The 16,925-nt window shown below is 38.3% G+C and overlaps 1 protein-coding gene across 3 annotated transcripts in view; it reads left to right on the top strand.

Annotated features, from left to right (window-relative positions):
• The window catches only part of tnrc6ba (trinucleotide repeat containing adaptor 6Ba), a 166,157-nt gene that overhangs the window by 96,588 nt on the left and 52,644 nt on the right, over positions 1–16,925 (top strand). For all 3 annotated transcript variants that reach the window (XM_052043407.1, XM_052043406.1, XM_052043408.1), the window contains 2 exons: positions 3,945–4,032; positions 14,790–14,811. In XM_052043407.1, coding sequence (XP_051899367.1) covers positions 3,945–4,032; positions 14,790–14,811 — 110 coding nt within the window. The remainder of the gene's footprint in view (positions 1–3,944; positions 4,033–14,789; positions 14,812–16,925) is intronic.

Genomic DNA, 16,925 nt, shown 5'->3' with positions numbered 1-16,925 from the left:
ACAGGGCGTATGGAGGTGAATGAACAATAACCCATTGTATGTTATTGGAAACTTCTGGTGCATGGTGAACAAAATGTCCATTTTGTGTTTCTTTTTCCAGGAGTGTTTAGATGTTACATTAGAGATGAAGGCTTTTTAAAAGAATGCTAATGTATCCCCTGTGGTGTTGCTTATGAGAGTTGGAAGCTGCTTAACAGTTTAAACTGGCAACAATCTTGACCCAACCAAACGGCAGAGCTTCTTGAACACTGTAATGGAGAAAGTTCAAAAAATTGCTTGATGGTCACTGATAGAATCCTAAACTACTCTTGACAGTTGAAAGTCAAAAATAATTTTGGAAATAATACTAAGTAGTCACAGTAAAGTTGGATTAAACTTTCTGGGTTGTTGTGTGTAAAAAGAGAGTGATTGTGGTAAGCCATATCTTGGATGTAATTGAAGGACAGGTTTTCTATGAGCTAGTTGAGCTACAAGGTTTAAAAAAAGTAACTAATGCATAAAAGCAGAATAGGGATTTCACCTTGGAAGAGGGAAATTTACCAGCTCGGAGATGCTCAGCAGTCACAATAACCAGGACCAATGTCTTGATGACCTGTATCACCAGACATAGTGTGCTTATCAGAAAGCACGTTTTTGATGTTGGAGGGGAATAGAACAGAGCTATTTGCACCTGCCCCCAATTTGCAAGTTTCTCCCTCTTGGGTGATCCAGGAAGAGTGACTATTTTAGGTAGTTTACTAGAACACCTTTAGGAATTATGGGATGAATAAAGTTGCTGTTTTGGGGAGAAAGATGATAAAACTTGGAGTAAGTTGAATAATTTGGATGCGTTTTTGCCATGATTGATTTTTATGATACATGTGCACAAGTTTAAGGTAATTTGGAGCTTTTGAAAAAATTGGGTTAACAAACATATTTTAATTCTCACAACACAATTTAAATTGTTTAATAAAATAATTCATTTTTAATAATTTTTGATTATTTTTCATTTGGTTGTCAGGGGAGTTCAAAGTATTTCTGGGGATGGGGAAATCGAAATAACCTATTGACTGGAACTGACCTTTGGGTCATAGATTGTGTGTCAATGACTTAGAACCTACTGAACAGTTTATGAAATAAATGATCCTACTCTTTAAGCCAACAGTAATTCTAATAATCCAAGACAGCGAAAGTAGAACAATCACAGGAACAGACCCTTCAGCCCATGATGTCTATGCCAAGCATTAAGCCAAATTAAACTAATCTCTTCTGCCTGCACAAGATCCATATCCCTCGTATTCATGTGCCTATCTAAAAGCCTCTTCGAATGCCACTATCGTATCTGCTTCCACTACCACCCAGCACTGTTCCAGGGACCCACTGTTCTCTGTGTGTTTTAAAAAAAACTGTTCTGCATAATCCCTTTAAACTTTCCCCCTCTCACCTTAAAGCTATGTCCTATGGTATTCGACATTTGTATTTGGGGAAAAGATACTGGCTGTCTTTTCTAGCTATGCCCCTCATAACTTTATAAACTTCTATCAGGTTTCCTCAGCTTCTAATGCTCCAGAAAAAACAATCCAAGTTTGTCCATCCTCTCCTTGTAGCTAATACCTTCTAATCTAGGCAGCATCTTTGTAAACCTCTTCTGAACCCTCTCCAAGACTTCCACATCCACATCCTTTCTGTTGTGGGGCGACCAGAACTGCACACAGTACTCCAGATGTGGCCTAACCAAAGTGTTATACAACTGTAACATGACGACTTCCTGACTCTTGTACTCTATGCCCCAAGTAATGAAGGCAAGCATACAATATGCCTTCTTTACAGCTCTATCAACCTGCCACTTTCAGGGAGGTATGGACTTGGACTCCAAGATTCCTCTATGCATCAATGCCGTTAAGGGCCCTGCTATTAACAGGGGAAATGTACTTTCTCCTCTTACGTTTGACCTCCCAAAGTGCAACTCATACTTGCCTGGATTAAACTCAATCTGCCATTTCTCTGCACGTAACTGGGAATGATCTATATCGTGCTGTACCCTTTGACAACCACCGCACTGTCCGCAACTCTACCTATTTTTCTGTCATCTGCAAATTTACTAACCAACCCATCTACTACTTTGTCCCAGCACTGATCCCTGCGGAACACCATTGGTCACAGACCTCCAGCCAAAATAACACGCTTCTACCACTACACTCTCTCTTCTTTGGGCAAGCCAATTCTGAATTCAAACTACCAATTTGCCATGGATCCCATGCATCTTAATTGTCCCGATCAACTTGCCATGACAGAGCTTATCAAATGCCTTACTAAATAGTCTATGTATACAACATCCCTACTCTCATCAATCACTGATCACTTACTCAAAAAAAACTCAGTCAAGTTTGTAAGACAAGACATGACATGACCTGCCCTGCACAAAGCCATGCTGACTGTCCCTAATTAGCCTGTGTTCTTCCAAATGCAAGGAAATTCTATCCCTAAGAATCCTCTCCAATAGCCTTCCTACTACTGATGTGAGGCTCACTGGCCTATAATATTCCAGATTATTCCTCTTTCCCTTCTTAAACAAAGGAACAACATTGGCTATTCTCCAGTCCTCCAGGACCTCACCTATGGCTAGGAAGAATACAAAGATCTTTGTCAAAGCCCCAGCAATTTCCTCTCTTGCCTCTCTCAATAACCTGGGATAGATCCCATTGGGCCCTGGGGATTTATGCACCTTAATGCTGTTTGAGACCCAACAACATCTCCTTATCTCAAAATGCCCCAGCATATTAGACTACCCCATGCTAAGCTCATTATCCTCCATGTCCTTCTCCGTAGCGAATACCGATGCAAAGTAATTGTTTAGTACTTAGACATCCTCTGACTCCAAGCATAAATTCTCTCCTTTATCCTTGAGTGGTCCTATCCTCTCTCCAGTTGTTCTCTTGTTTTTAATTATGTAAAAATGCACTGGGATTCTCTTTAATCCTACTTGCCTAGGATATTTCATGTCCCCTTTTGGCCCTCCTAATCCCTCGCGAGTTCTTTCTGGCTTTCTTTATATTCCTCAAAGGCCCTGTCTGGTTTTAGCTTCCTAAACCTTTACATGTGCTTCATTTTTCTTTTTGACTAAATTTATAACCTCTCAACATCCAAGTTTCCTGTACCTTACCACCTTTTGACTTTCCACCTTACTGGAACATGCCCTTCCTGAACTCTGGTCATGTGGTCTATAAATGACTCCCACATGTCAGATATGGACTTAACCAATAGCAACTGCTTCCAATTTACTCTCCCAAGCTCCTGCCTAATAATGCTGTAATTTGTGCTGCCCCAATTTAATACTTTTTTGGATATATACTTTCGGATATAATCTGGAATACGAATATATATAGTTGACAGTTGCACTGTCCCACAGGTGTTCGTGTCTTGTATCGAAGACCAGATACACATGGCACAGCAGGTCTACCATGGTGGAGGCCAGAGGAAAATTACTGCAGATGGCCTTTAAGCTATATTGTAGCTGACATTACATTCGAAATTTTAATTGAACTACAAGCATGGAGGTGGTTTGCAAGTCAGAGGCCCTTTGCATTTGCACAACTGGCCTAGCATTGATATGATCTTTGCTTGAATTTTTTTCCTTGTATTTGACCAGTAGAATTTTCTCTATGGAAATTTTTTCGTATCACAAGGAATTGTGAAGAAATCTATCACAGACTTAATTAAGATAAATATTCAAACTAGCTTTGCTGTTTCCACACTAGCAACTAATAACTACTTCTCACTGCAGGAAGGAAATCTCCAAAGTAACTTCAAAAGTTAGTTGAATACAGTTGGTTCCTGAGAATCTAGAAGTGTTGACAATTTTGTTTTGTATTTCTAATCTTTAGTTTTTGTTTCTAGCACTTGCAATTTTTGTTTTCTATTTTTTAATAAATAAATAATTGGTCTTTTCTTAAATTGCGTTGCAGAGAGAAGGAAGAAGAAAAGGAAGAACAGTTAATGGAAGAAAAGAAAAGGAAAAAAGAGGACAAGAAGAAGAAAGACGCCACTCAGAAGGTGAGAAAAAAGGTCTGATCCTTTCATCGAGTATTCAAATAAAGTTTTTCTGTTTTAAATTGGTGCTGGTTTGCATTACTATTTTTACAACATTTTGATGGTTTAGTGTAAGTCGCACCCAAAGTCCTGCATACCTTGTCCAGATGAGTGAAAATAAGCTGTATACAATTAGGGCTGTTCAATTCTCACATTTAGAAATCTATCTCTGGAGTAGTGAAATCTCAACTCTCTGCCCCATTACTTTTAGACTAAAGCCAGTGAACACTGTTTCTGAGAAACAAAGGACCGCAGGTGTTGGAATCTAGATGAAAAACGCTATGATGCTGGAAGAACTCAGCAGGCCAGGCAGCATCCCGTGGAGAAAAGCAGGCGGTCAACGTCTAGGGTCAGGACCCCTGAAGAAGGATCCTGACTGTAAATGTTGACCGCCTGCTTTTCTCCACGGATGCTGCTTGGCTTAGTTAGTTCCTCCAGCATCATAGTGTTTTTCAACACTGTTTCTGATGTATGTTAACATATTATTGGGGTAGCTTATTTTTGCTGTTATGAAGCATAATTTTCTATGAAATTTCAGTCTAGCTTAAACAATATTTTAAGCTCAATGACTTTGCACTGTACAGGAAGCATTAGTTTCATTTGAGCCAGTATCCAGTGCCCTGACCTAATCTTGTGTTGATATCTGTTCCACTTAGTTTGTTTTGCTATTGTTTGTTTTTCCTCAATAGAATATTACCACATTTCTGTTTATGTGCAATCCAGTGTGCTATTCCTGACGATCAAGATTCCTCCAAATTTGCTCTGCAATTTCCCTATGATTTGAACTGTTACCCAACACCCGAATTCGTTGTTAAGTGCAAATTAATTTTGTTTCTGGCTCCGTGCCCAAATTGTATGCTCTGTTCCAAATGGCTGAGCTAATGACTATGCACCGAACACAATTCCATTTGCTGCATTTAGAATTTACTTCTAGTCAATGTCCTATTTATGTCTGATGTTTGCCTTAAGTCAATGTCTTCTAACCTTCTGAATTAATTGTTTCTGAATATATAAAATAGGAGTAGTATTTGGCTATATAGTCTCTTGTGTCTGTTCTGCTATCTATTGAGATCATAGCCAATCTACCTCAACAACCATTTTCTGACTACCTCCAGGTCCCTTGATTTCCAGGTACCCACGACGCAACAGAATGGGAACTGTGAAGTGAGAGTATCCGAAGTAGTTCAGTTTTTGGCTAGTATCTACATGATGGGCTGAGATATCACCACCTGTGTCATAAATTTCAGTGATTATATAAAAAATTCTATTCAAGTGGCATGGCTTTATTTTGCTGAAGTCTGTGTCTTGTTTGCAGAATTTTCCTCAAGATCTGTTACTTCTGCAGAACAAAATCTTTCTTCCACAGAACCATGTTAACTTTGTAGCTTTGGTTGGCACAAGCTTGATGGGCTGAAGGACCTGTTTCCATTCTCTATAACTCTGTGACATTGCACCAATGTTTCAGTAACTCGTTCAGGATGCCTGCTGATTATTTTAATCAGAGCATGTTGGGCTCACTAGCCTATATTTTGATATCTTTCTCTTCCCATTTCTAAGATTGAAATGACTTTTAACATGCTTGCTATGCAAATCTCATTTTCTATTTTGCATTGTTTAATTAGTGTCTTACCACATCTACCTTTCAGGTCATTAAGGTGCCTCTAGTTTTATGTTTTACCCTGTTCCATGTTGATCTTTCCCCTGCTATTCACCTCATGGTGGACGTCTGTATCTGTTCTATACTTCTAGTATTTCTACACGTAAAGTACATTTTTTTTCTTCTATTCTTTTCTCCTGCAACAATACTATTGTCCAGTTTCTTCACTTCACCCCTTGTACCTTCAAATCAGCAATCATAAAGTTGAATGTTCTTATTGTGCTCAATTGCTTTCCCATTATAAGGCAGGGCTTTATTTCAATGCCATTTTGAGCAAGGTCTTCTCTCCTTTTTGCCTACTGTCTTTGTCTGTTATCATCTACTAATTGCTGAGTGGTATTCCTGTTTGTATGAGTTCCTTGACAAATTGTTTCTAATTTAATATTATAACCAGTATCATATTTTCACTGTTGAAATCCTCATCATGGATGTCTCACTCTGCCTGTAATAACTTGAAACTGAAGTTGCCTATAACAATTGAATCTGTTCATTTTACATAACCTAAATTCTTGGTCCACACCTTCCCATTGATCTGGTGCTTCACAGCAGACATTTAGTGGGTTTCATTTGGGTAATGGAAATTTGCCCTTATAGAATTCATAAATCACTCGTCAAAAATTTGAGATGGGGAATAAAATTCGCTCTCTCAGATTAAAAGTGGAAAAAAGTAAATAAATACAATTTTTTTTCATGTGTGTCTTCACGAATGCGCAAATCACACAGCTTCATGTTATGGAAAATTGTGATATGGACCATTTTCTAGAAATGCAACCCACTGTAGTTCGTTTTCTTAAATTCTTCACCCTTCTGATTTTTTTCTACATGAATTAAATAATATATCTGTACATTTTCCTGAATATATCATTGTATTGCTTATATCAAATTTAACTGTGCCTCAGCAGAATAAAATAGCTGGTTAAGTATTACATCATTATTAATATATTTCAGATTAGTACATGTTGTTAACACTTAATTCAGACAGTGGCAACGATTCTATTGTAGAGTTGTTAGGGAGGGGGGCATGTGATTATTGCAGCTTCTGCATGATGGTTCAGCTTGATCATAATCTTCTGTCCATTTGTCCCTGAAAAAATGCTCTGATTTTTATCCAGTAAGATCCCAGGTCATGAGTTTGCTCATGAAAACATGGCCGAAAGAGGCAATGTTTTTGGAATTCCATCTCCAAAAACTTTTCATTGATCTGTGCTGGGAAGCATGGGCAAATGTTGAGTGGAGTTAATGTCAGCTCTTTGCTGTGTCCTACAAAAGTTGAAAGTTGCTAGAGGTTACTATCCCAGCTTGCACGTGAAATTTGGCCTTTCGAGTAATATGGGCCACAGAGGTGTAATTGTGATTCCACAAGCAACAAAGCAGAGAATTTGCAAAAGAAAAGCCTTCATACCACAACAAGAATTGATACATCAACAAAAATGTGTATGATTCAGACCGCAAACTCACTTGAGAAATGTTTATGCTGTCAAGTAAACCGTGCATGGTGTTGAGCTTTGACCAGCAGAATGAAGAAAAACAAGATTGGTAGCTTTTTAAAACCTACTTTCCAAATAATGTTTTTGTATTTAATTCTTTTGACACATTTGCAAGGCTGGGTTGCCAACTGTCCAGTATTGATTGCACAGAACATCCTGTATCTGAAACAAATGTTATCCGTACCATTGGATTTTAATATTGAACACCAGTTTCCCATTTTTTTTTCTTTATTTTAGAAGTAGATCAGTCTCATAATCTTTAGAAAGGAACAGGTGTTAACAGCAGCACCCAGTTCACCCTGAAGCCCAGCACCTTGTAGTAACCATAAGAAATACCAAGGGGGCTATGCTGAGGATTTGAGCTAAGAATTGAATGTCCGAATTGATGCCAAACCCAGGAAGCTTATCTAATATCAGAAAGCTGGGATTGGCCCTGACCTGGCCTGATCACTCACTGGCGCTAACTGCAATTTAAGAGCATTTTCTGAAAGAGCTATTGCAGGCAAGATTGGTGGCAAGATTCTTTGAATTACCATCCCAGTCACAGCCTCAGACTCCTTCCCAGATTTGCTCTTGTTAGAGATTGCCACATGTTTGTGAACATGAGGAATTTGGAGATAAAGTTGAAAGTTAGGAAATGTGTCTGAACTTCCTCTCGGGAATGAGAAATGTTTGCTCTCTGAGATTAAAGTGTGAATAGCTCACTTTTTGAAAAACGGCCCAAGATGTCGACCATTCATTTCCCTCCATAGATGCTGCTTGACCTGCTGAGTTCCTCCAGCATTTGTGTGTGGCACTTAGAGTTTAGGTATTTTTTCTGAATGGTCTTTAGACTCTGGTCAGATGTGTAACTTACAGATTCATGCTCAGATTTTTTTTCCCCCTCTTTCCCCTTATTTCATTTCATGCAATGTCCTCCTTTACAGAATGCAATTTGACTCACAAAGCTTATGTTGCTCCTAGGTTCTTCTGTGATTCACTGCAGCATGCTGTAGCCCTGCCCATGACCTGCTTCTAATAGTTAGAACACACTGTTGGCAATCCAAATGGGGAGCATCATCTAATAATCATTGGTGGTTCATCTTTTAGAACTAGGCTTCATTCCAGGCTTTGTTAGATGATTGTATCTCATTTGTTTGCTGGTTATAAGACTGGTTTGTGAGAGAAAGTTAGGAGTTGTTATCTCTGTTACTTGTGGGCATGAAAAATGGTAACAAACTATCCCTAATTTGACAGTAATTAATTGCATTAAACTCAAGTACAGATAGAAACATTTCATAGTGATAGAATAGAGGATGATTGTTGGGAATAAATATATCAAAGGAGAAAATTATAAGCTAAATAAGCTTTTTGACAATTTAATAACTGGCTTGAACTCTTCCTTGCTTGAACTCTTCCTTGTTAAGTGAGGATATTTATCCAGGTGACTCACCTGCATAAAAAGTATGGTGTTTGCATAGTTCATTCAGCAGAGTAACTCCAATTGTACATGAAAGTTTTAAAAAAAAATGCAGATGCTGGAAATCTGAAATAAAAACCGCATCTGCAGAAAGAGAAACTATTAACAATTCAGGCCGGAGGCCCTTTGTAAGAATTGGAAAAAGGGAAGAAAATTGCAGACAGGATGGGGAAGGGATGAATAGAATAAAGGAAATATCTGTAACTGGGTGAGGCCAGGGTTGCCATAGGGATAGGTTTTAGAGATCATCCAGTCAGTGGGTTAATTGGGACCGTTAGACAGTGAGAATATAGGGTGTTAAAAGATGCAAATACAGTACTGACACATTCACTTAATATGTCTATATCTTACTGACATGCTTTTGCATTCTGTTCATAGCTTACACTGCCACCCAACTTTGCATGATCAGCCTGTGCTAATGGAGTGAGAAAAGTTGAGCCAGTATTACAGATGGATGACTTGCAGTAGAAATGGCCAGTTCAGATTTGGATAACTAGTTTTCTGCCTCTGTAAGAACTGGCCATTTTCTGATTTATGGTGATGGTAGAGAACTCTAGCATACAAATCCATTTTTTGCATCTCTACTATTTAAAGTTGTCCAGCTGTTCTTGAAATGTTTTCTTTGTTTCTGCACCATAGCAATTAGTAAGAAAATGAATCAGCAGTTTTTAGTTTCTGCTGCACAGAACATTATGATCCATGGGCTCTTCAGCTCTTTCTGTATTTCTCTTGTCCTGATCCTGAGTTATCATTACTTCCAATCAACATTGTATAAATATTTGCAACCTTTTTGTTTGATTGTTCTCTTTTGCTTTACTCGGTAGTTCTGCATTATTCATGTGAGACCCAGGACACTGAGTGTTTGTGGGGTTTCTAATGATGGACATCAATGCTGAAGTTAGCCTTGTCTTTGCTCCACAACTGTCATAGTGTGATGTTCAGAAATAGGAGTCATAACTAGTTTTCATTGAAGTAGATGACCTCCTGTTTTTTTCATATTATATTCAATCTGCTCAATGGCCATAAGAACTGAGGAATGGAAGCAGAAACAGGCCACTTAGCCTCTCAAGCCTGATTTGCTATTCAGTAAGAAATCAGTCATTCTATTTTTCCATGTCCCTTATTACCTAAAAATTTATGACCTTTGTCTTGTATGTGCTCAGTGACTAAGCCTCCATAGCCCATTTGGATAGAGAATTCCAAAGCTTCATTAGTCTCTACATGGAGAATTTTCTTTCCATGTCTATCCTGAAAGACCGACTCTTTGAGAATCTGACACCTGACTCCAGACACCTTAGCCAAGACAAACATCATCTCTGTGTTTACCCTGTGAAATCCTGTAAGAATTCTATAAGTTTCAATGAGATCACCTCTCTATTCTTCTAAACTCGAGTACATGCCCGGTCTGTTTAATTCACCCCGTGCAACAAGCCCACTATTCCTGGAATCAATCTGGTAAATCTTGACTGCGCTTCCTCGATTGTAAGTATCAGGATATACCAAATGGGCAGACCAGATCTGTACAAAATATTCTGGATGCAGTCACACCAGCACCCCCTATACTTGGAACACAACTGCTCTTTATCCGCTTGCATTAAAGGCTAATATGCCATTTGCCTTCCAAGCTTTGTGATTTGTGTACAAGGGTGCCAGGGTCTCTGAACATCACTTTCTGTCCCTCATCGTTTAACAAATAGACTGCCTACCAAAGTAGATGACCACGCATTTTTCAGTATCATATTCTATCTGTCATGTCACAGTCACTTAATGTGGATGTATCTCCCTGATCTGCTTTGGCATTCTTCTCGTAGTTTACACTGCCACCCAACTTTGCATGTCCAGCAAAATGGGGTATATTGAGTTTGATCCCCTAATTCCCAAATCATTGATGTAGATTGTAAACAACTGGCCCCAGATCTGATCCATGCAGCATCCCACCTGTCATTGTCTCCCAGTCTAAAAATTGCCACTAATTTCTACTTGATTCTGTCCATTAACCAGTCTTGATCTGTGCCAATATTTTGCCCCAATCTTGAACTCCAATTTTGTTTAATATACTGTTGTCTGGCTCCTTGGTGAAGATCTTCTGAAAGTCCAAACACTCCATCTGCATCAACTAATCAACTGTTAATTGCAATCTCAAAAAAAAATCCAACAGATTTTTCCCTTTCATTAATCCATTTGACTCTGCCCATTCTTGCTATTATTTAACAAGAGCCCACTTCTTTCATAATATAGTCTAGTATTTTCTTCGGACTGATTCGGGCTAACTAGCCTTTTTTTTCCTACTTTCTTAAACAATAATGTTATTTTCGCTCTTTCCAGTATGTGGGAACTGTAGAATTTTGAAAGATGCAGCTAATGCATCCAGTTTCTTCATAGCTGTCACCTTAACATGGCTGCTGGACCTTGGTGTTGGCATTTCATTTGGAAAAGATGGGTGAGGGCAAGGGACCTTGCACTTAAGCTTGGTCTAACTTAGATCTTTGAATCATTTCAGTTCAGAAAGAGAATTGAGCTTTTGCCTGTGCCCACATTTCTTTCCCTGTAGATCTGCAAATTACTTTCCTGCAAATGCCCATTGAGTTCCCTTTATGAATGCCCTGATTGCCGCTGTTTCCACCACCCTGACAAGCAGTGAATTTCAGATCAAAACCACTATCATTTGCCCATCAGTTTAATTCCATGTCCTATAGTCATTCAACCACCTGATAATGGAAACAATTTCCCTGTTTTTACTCAATCCATCATGATCTTGCACTACTGAATCTACTTTGATCTTTGCTCCAAGGGGAAGAACCCTAGCTTGTCTCTGCATAGCTGAAATCAATCATCCCTAGACCATTCTAGTAATTTTTTTCCTCTGCCTTCACTAGAGCAGTGATCTGTGCTGGGATTAGGCTTTCCATTTAGTGGTAGAATGGAAAGTTGTAACAAAGCCAAGATTTCATTGTCTTGAGAGTTGGGTGTATATACAAATTTCAATCATTTGGATTTGCCTCTGTTTGCAAGCAGCCCTCAGCAGATAGCAATACATATACTCACATTATATTCCTTGGTTTAAAAAAATATATAGCTACAACCAGTCAGAAATACCCTAGTTTCAAAAGTTTAGTGGAATAAAACCCTGTTGTTTTTGAGTTTTTCTTTTTTCCCTTTCTCCACTCTCACATAACAAAATTAACTCTATTAATGCTAACTGTTGTCAAACACAAGGTATGAGGGTTAGGATGAACATGGAAGCTTCCTACTATATCAAGACCAGCTTGTTTTGGCATTCATGCAACATTATACATTATCATGAACTCTACCAAAGTTTTTGGATGTGAAGGGGCAGGGGACATGGTATGGGTCTTAACTATTTAGTGGTCTGCCATAGAAAACTTTGTCTCCTATAATTCAAAGCCAGCAGTTAACTCCTACAACCAGCGTTTATTGGCTGATGCCAGTGAGTTTCTAAATTTATCTTTGGGTGTTTTTTTTTCTGTTTGATTTGTCATGTTAATTTTAAGCAAGTATACTGTATGTTGAATTTGTTGATGAGATTTTGTACATCTTATGTCAGGTTTTGTTACATACTATAACACTTAAATTAATGGCCCATTGTTTGATTTCACTCGATTACACATTTTGGAAACTAATGTGAAGAGAGATCTAAGTGGGATGAACAACATGAACAAAGCATGAAGCAATTAGAAGCTGTCAACTTGGCCAGTTATAATTTATTGAGATGCTTTTGGGAAACCTTAAACTGAATAAATACTTTTTTTTCTTTGGATTATTGTATATTTGAATGCAGTTTTGAAGTTTATGTTACAGCTCTGGCCCCTGAAGGTAAGTTGTAGTTGCTCACCGTGCATCATCAGCAAGCCTCCCCTTCTGCAGAAAAGTTGACCATGCAGTAAAATGAATGCAGAAATTCATGTAAAACTTAGTGGCTAAGCAAAACATGTTTTATTTTTATGACATGGAGCTTTGGGTATTTTTTTAAACTATCCTGAGAACTTAATTATTGTGCTGAAATGGTCTTGATGTCGCAATATTGGCTTTCTGTTCCTGAACAGTTTAAGAGCATGTGCTCTGGCTTCCATTCCATTCCTATCCAAATGAACATAGAGAAAATTATTTTCCTTTGAGGACTTGTTGATGAGTACCATTCTTGTCCACATGTAGCCTGTTGGAACTTCAGTGTGTTACACCAGCCACCACCCCTCCTGGAATATGCACAAACATCACTCTTTATTGCTGAAATTGAGTGCAAGCTGGCTGTTTGCTCCAGTTTCCTACAGGTCAAGTCTGTGTAGAAAATTGGGGTGTTCATTCATTATTTGACTTGACTGTGCTTGCTGCTGAATTCTAAAAGAATTCTTGATATTTCTGCATTTCACTTCGGCTTGCTATCCAGAAACTTTCAAATAGCTAATTCTCTATTTTCTTAAAGTAAAAGGACTCTCCTTCAACTGATTATGCTAAAGAGCTCTGCATTGTAAATTCTTTTAATTTTTATTATGATTACCTTAAGTTTGTGCCTTTTCACCAACCAGTTGAAAAGACCATTATTCACAATGTTTGCTTTTAGGCTCACTCTGTATCCCTTATCTTTACTGAAAATCCACCAAATTGTCTACATAATTGTTACTTCTTGTCCTTGTTAACATTATTGTGTATTTATGCTTCGCCTTTTCTATTCTTTGGATAATGTCCCTTTTTGTTTTGGGTGTGCATAAAATAGTAGGGTTAAGTGATACCAGCTTCAAATTAACTCATGTAAACAATAATTCTTGATGCTTCTAGCTGTACAAATTCATGCAGTGTTAAATGTTGCAGATGTCAGTGTTAATCCTGTGTAGTTTTGGTTTTGCTGAACAATTGATTTTAGTTGTTTTTGTTACTGTGGTTGACTTTGACAACAGGCATAAATGTTCTTCACAGGTGTTTAGTTGTAGCAACTGAATGTGGTTAAGTTATGAACCAAGATCTGCTTGTATAAATGCAATTTAAAAGATTAAATTGTGCTGAAAGAGCCTCAGGCACAACACAGCAAGGTTTTTTAAAAACTCTTGGGTTTTATTGGGTTGATGAACATAGAATCTGGGCACTTAAGTAAGTGAATAGTCAAGCAAAAGCTTTCATACTTTGTTAATGTGATCAGCTTCAAGTGATTTTGTGTTTAAACAGAACATTTTAGCTGAATTAATAATGATTGAGAGAGCTGTATTGTGAGAAGGTGATGTTCTTTTTTTCTCACCCCTGAGGAAAAGGAAGAACTGTTTAGGAGAAATTAAATGTAATGTCTATTTTCTTCCAGATCAAGTTCCAAATACAATTATTTATACAGAAACCAAGATCTGCAGCAGCATAAACCAAAATTCTTTTGGTGCTTGAAATAAACCCAAAATGCTGGAAATCCTCAGCAAATTGGGCAGCATCTGTTGAAAGAGTCATTTCAGGTTGATGACCTTTCATCAGACCATATTCAACATTCCACTGGATTAACATGGACATTTATGCTTTCTGCGGTAGCACTTTCCCTTCTACCTTCCTCTTCTGCATTGGTCAGAGCATTCTGGCCAAAAATCAGGGTTGTGCAACTGGCCCTAGAGTTTAGCAATGCACTAATCAAACCCAGTGACATCATTGGAGTTGACCCTGCTAAGTCTGGCATTATACATTGTGTCTGCAAGTTTGAATGTCAACTCCTTAAAACAGGGTCAAAAGAACTCTCTATTGAATAAAGTTCTGTTCCACTACAGCTAACTTAAAGTTATTGTGTTGCCCTGTTGAATGGATAACAATGTATTCTAATTCTGCAATGAAAATAAATTGTCATTACTCAGGAGTTAGTAACCTGTTTTATTTCTGGTAACTGCTCTCAGGAGTATACTATTATGATGGCCACCATATGGTATTTTATGGCTTTTATATTTGCTGTTCAGCATTATCCCCTAGAGACTGGTTGAAGATGGATGCAAAATGTCAGTTCCCTACAACCTTAACCTCAATAGTAAAAGGAGTATTGGGAGCCTGTTAGTTGCTGGTGATTTTGAGGCAGGATCTTGCTGATGGTGTGAGTTTATGACTTTGAACTGACCGGTGTTTTTCTTTTTCTGTGTTTCAGGTTACAGAACAAAAAACCAAAGGTGAGAGACTTTGTTTTGAAAGCAGAGTTCTAAGGATTTATTCTTAATGTATCCACACCCATGTACATCTGCACACACAGATGAACACAAACAAAAAGAATTCATCCATGAATATCTACACACTAGGGTGAATGAGAAATTCAGAATTAACTGCACAATTTAAGCCCACTTGGTGTTGTTTGGACTTCCCTTTCTATTTCTCTCGTATTTTCCACCTTGGTTCGTGTAGATTAATAGTCTGTAATAGTATGATTCAAAGACCATATAAATCTCACTGAGGGTCAGAAAATTGTTTGCACTAAACCTCAAAAGCTTTATTTTTGTGATTTATTTGTTGTCTGAGTCAGCCAACTACTGGGTTTTAACCATTCTGAAATAATTTTAATTAAAAATAAAACTAAATCTGCTCTGAGTTAAAATGAGGGAAACTTGCTTCAAATAATCTTGCATCTGTATAAATGGAAGCTGTGGCTGCACCCTTCACAACTGTGAAGCCATTTGGAAAGGTTGCTGTTCATTCACAATCTAAATATCCTGTTGTTCTGGGTTGGATCTATGAGGTATCTTAAAAAAAATCTTACTGCAAGACCCTGCAAGCAAGCCTTTTAGCTTTGATACAGTGAAAGTTTCAGGGCCCCCAAGTGGTGAGTAATGTTTGGCAAGATTGTACCACTGGTGAAAGACATTGCAAAGTTCTTTACAAAGGAAGTTTTTTTTCCCAGTGGCTCAGTGCCTATTCTCTCCAAAACGCCTGTAACTGGGATACATAAAGCTTCCAGTGCCTCATCCACATAGCCATTTTCCATGAGTGTCATACACGGGTGGTATCAGTCTTTTCAACTTTGGAAGGCACTCCCTTTCTGCTTTTTTAAATGTGCACTGGGAAACTGGACAAATATTGCTGATAGCCCACCATCTCAAAGAAAATAGTTGGGAATGTTTGTAAATCTCTAACTGCATTTCTAATTTGCATTTTTCTGACTATTATGATGGAAATATAAAGATGTTGAATGTGATGAAGGAATTTGACAGGATAGGAAGGAAGCACTCCTTTCCCTCGGGGGGGGGGGGGGGAGTCCAGTCCAAGGGAATATAACCATAGCATTTGAGATAATGTGGTTAAAAACAACTCCAGATGAAGCAGTGTTGTGCTACGTGAGATGCTGATGCAGAGTGTACTGTCTCAAAAGGCTGTAGATACTGACACACTTAAAGGATGTTAAATTCTTAGAGCATAAGAAAAGAAGGATAAAGTAGGTCAAAAGAGCTTCCATGACTAAGAATGGCAAACTAAACCTGATGGACTAAATGGCAGAACTTCTGTTCCTGTGCAAAGGCCAGCAAACCTGCATTATGCTCAGTATTTGATGTAATAAATTTGAATCTTTGTAGAAAGTGGTGTCCCTTTTACTTCCTGGGTCTCAAGGCAGTGTGGGCAAAGGCTTTGTGAAGAAACATGTTTTTATATCTTGATACTGCTTCATCATAAATGCCCGGATCCAGCTTTGTTAGACCATGCAGAATCACAGCAGAGCAATCCAAAGTGCCCCCCACCCCCCCATCATCCCCCTTTAGTGCCCTGCACCCCTGCAACTTGTTCTGTCTCACAAATGCCCATAAGTTTTCTTTTGCTACTTAACAACAATAAGGTGTTATTTAGAGTTGCTGGTTAACCTACTAGAAAATCTTTGGGATGTGGGAGGAAACTGGAGCACCCAGCAAAATCCCACACTGGTCACAGGAGGTCATACATACTCTCTTAAACAGCGCACGATGTTGGTATCAAACCAGGTTCCCTGCAGCTGTGATTGTGCGATTGTGCTACTGTGCTGCCTTGAAGACAGAAACCATCTGGCTGTTAGTCACATTTATTTTGCCTTCAACATGTACTTGGTGTGTAGGGTTGGAAAGGATTTAATGGGCTTTTCTCATTCTCTTCGTATGTTACCCTATCTTAAAATGGAACTCTGCCCTGTGTTACCAGGTGTTAGATGCACATTTTGAATCCTGTTTAAAAAAAAATCTATTCAATTGTCAGGTGCCTAATAAATGTATGATAGTCTAGGCATGTACCACAATGTTTGAAATAAAAGATATTTGTTTGAAACACTAGC

Source organism: Pristis pectinata, chromosome 33 (genome assembly GCF_009764475.1).
Source record: "Pristis pectinata isolate sPriPec2 chromosome 33, sPriPec2.1.pri, whole genome shotgun sequence".
Lineage (NCBI taxonomy): Eukaryota > Metazoa > Chordata > Chondrichthyes > Rhinopristiformes > Pristidae > Pristis > Pristis pectinata.
The sequence above is the reverse complement of the archived record's forward strand: the minus strand, read 5'-3'. Positions and strand labels throughout refer to the sequence as shown.